The 2,028-nt window shown below is 41.0% G+C and overlaps 1 protein-coding gene across 1 annotated transcript in view; it reads right to left on the bottom strand.

Moving 5' to 3' along the window:
- Positions 1-2,028, bottom strand: part of myo15b (myosin XVB) — an 81,166-nt gene that overhangs the window by 35,403 nt on the left and 43,735 nt on the right. The window contains exon 23 of the mRNA XM_020608922.1: positions 1,286-1,379. Within this exon, the coding sequence (XP_020464578.1) occupies positions 1,286-1,379 (94 nt within the window). The remainder of the gene's footprint in view (positions 1-1,285; positions 1,380-2,028) is intronic.

Raw genomic sequence — 2,028 nt, 5'->3', positions numbered from 1 at the left:
AGCAGGAACCTGATAGCTCCACTGTTCATAGTCCAAGCTTCATAAAACAATAACACCCAATACACCGACAGTGATACAACTAAAGCAAAAGAACTGACAAAAAGAAAACAATTGTCAGTTCAATTTAGGGAAGAGAAGAAAGATTTAACACAAGAAGCAGCAGCTGAAAAAGGTGTTTATAGGTGGCTCTGAAAGACAGTTCCCTGTGACTGTGCTATTTTTTGTGGTGTAAACTACAGTATGTCTCTAGTTAAATCACCTAAAAGGCTGAAGACGTGTTTGCATCAGATCTGATGCAGGTATGAAGAACAAAAGAAAGGCAGCCTACCTGTTAGAGCAGTGGAGCTGGAAGTGTAAATGACAGGTTACGGAAGGAGGAACGAGAGATGCAGCACTGCTTCAAATTTCACTGAGAGGGGTTGAAGTCCAAGGCCAGACTGTACAGTACATGAGGTGTAAGCAGGGTGTGTGTGCGTATGTGTGTGTGCCTCCCCAAGTGTCATAATTACTGCAAGTTAAGAGGGCTAGTTATAGGGCAGGGATAAAAGCCAGCGGTGTGGTTGTGATGATGTCAAGGAAATTGTTGCCAGTGTTGAATTATGTATGAGAATGAATACACCTAGTATAAGAACCACACAGGTGCACTCATTCAGAAATTTACCTCCATAGCTTTTTTTTCTTTCTATATATATATATTAACCTTTTTTTTTAAACTTGGAAACATCTTGATCTGTTGTGAGACTTTTTTAAGAAGTCTTTCTAGATATATTACTGCAGCTTTAACACAAATAAAATTCCATTCTATTCCTCCATTATATTTGGGTTGAAGGTAGTGATCTCAGAGACAAATATACCTGAACAAATAGAATTAAATCTCAGCTCAGGGGTTAATACAGTAGGTTCTTCAGAAAATACAAATTTGACTGAGTCAAACTAATGCCATTTTGTTCAATAAATTATAAATGCCACTGACAGCTAACCTTGTGTAGTAGGCATTGTCACAACAATGCAGACAGAAACACAGTTAAAAGTGTTTAAGGAGCAAAAGACATGACAAAGAAAGGAAACTAGAAGTAGTTTTTGGCCCCAGAATGTCAGGGTATTATCACTGAGAATGTACAGACATATTTTTCCTATGATACAAATGCTGCTGTGTTCAGTTGCTGCTACTGCATGTGAGATAGTCAAAGCAAAGATTTATAGCACAATAAACTCAGCAAACATGCGGTTGCCAAGTCACCCAGCCAAGGAGTCTGCTGGGTCTCTCTCTATCTCTAATATCTACCTTCCTCCAATGGCATCTCTTGATGGTGTTTCTGGTTATCAGCATCACCGCCCAGAACTGAGTGAAGGACTGCTTCAGACGCTTGTAGTACTTCCTAGAAGAGGAGAGGGGCAGCAACACACACACACAGTGTTCTGTGTTAGAATACCACTGTCTGACCTCACCCCAGGGTCCAGGTGAAACCCAACTCCCTCTCAGTTCAGATTTCTGCTTCAACCTCACAACATCATCTCTTCTTCTCTAATTCATTCTTTCATTAAAGACACACTTTCACTGGTACACTGCAATTAGTCTTCTTAAATGTGGCAACATGTGATGAGTCTTCATCTCTCAATCTTAGTGTAAGAAAAGTCCAAAGTATCCAGAGGTGGAAAGTCAAGTCAGTACAGTCTTGTTTTCAAATCAAATCAAATCAAATTTTATTTGTATAGCGCCAAATCACAACAAAAGTCATCTCAGGACACTTTACAAAGTAAGGTCTAGACCTTACTGTTATCACTATTATTACATAGGGAAAACCCAACAAATCCCCCTTGAGCAAGCACTTGGCGACAGTGGGGAGGAAAAACTCCCTTTAACGGAAGAAACCTCCGACAGACCCCGGCTCTTGGTGGGCGGCCTTCTGCCTCGACCAGTTGGGGTGAGTGGATAGAGGAGAGACAAAAGAATACAGCAACAAGATACAACAAATAATGAAACACTGGTCAGGTTGATGTGGCTGGGGGCTGCTCGGCCGAGGAGGT

Source organism: Monopterus albus, unplaced genomic scaffold (assembly GCF_001952655.1).
Source record: "Monopterus albus unplaced genomic scaffold, M_albus_1.0 scaffold96.1, whole genome shotgun sequence".
Classification (NCBI taxonomy): domain Eukaryota; kingdom Metazoa; phylum Chordata; class Actinopteri; order Synbranchiformes; family Synbranchidae; genus Monopterus; species Monopterus albus.
The sequence above is the reverse complement of the archived record's forward strand: the minus strand, read 5'-3'. Positions and strand labels throughout refer to the sequence as shown.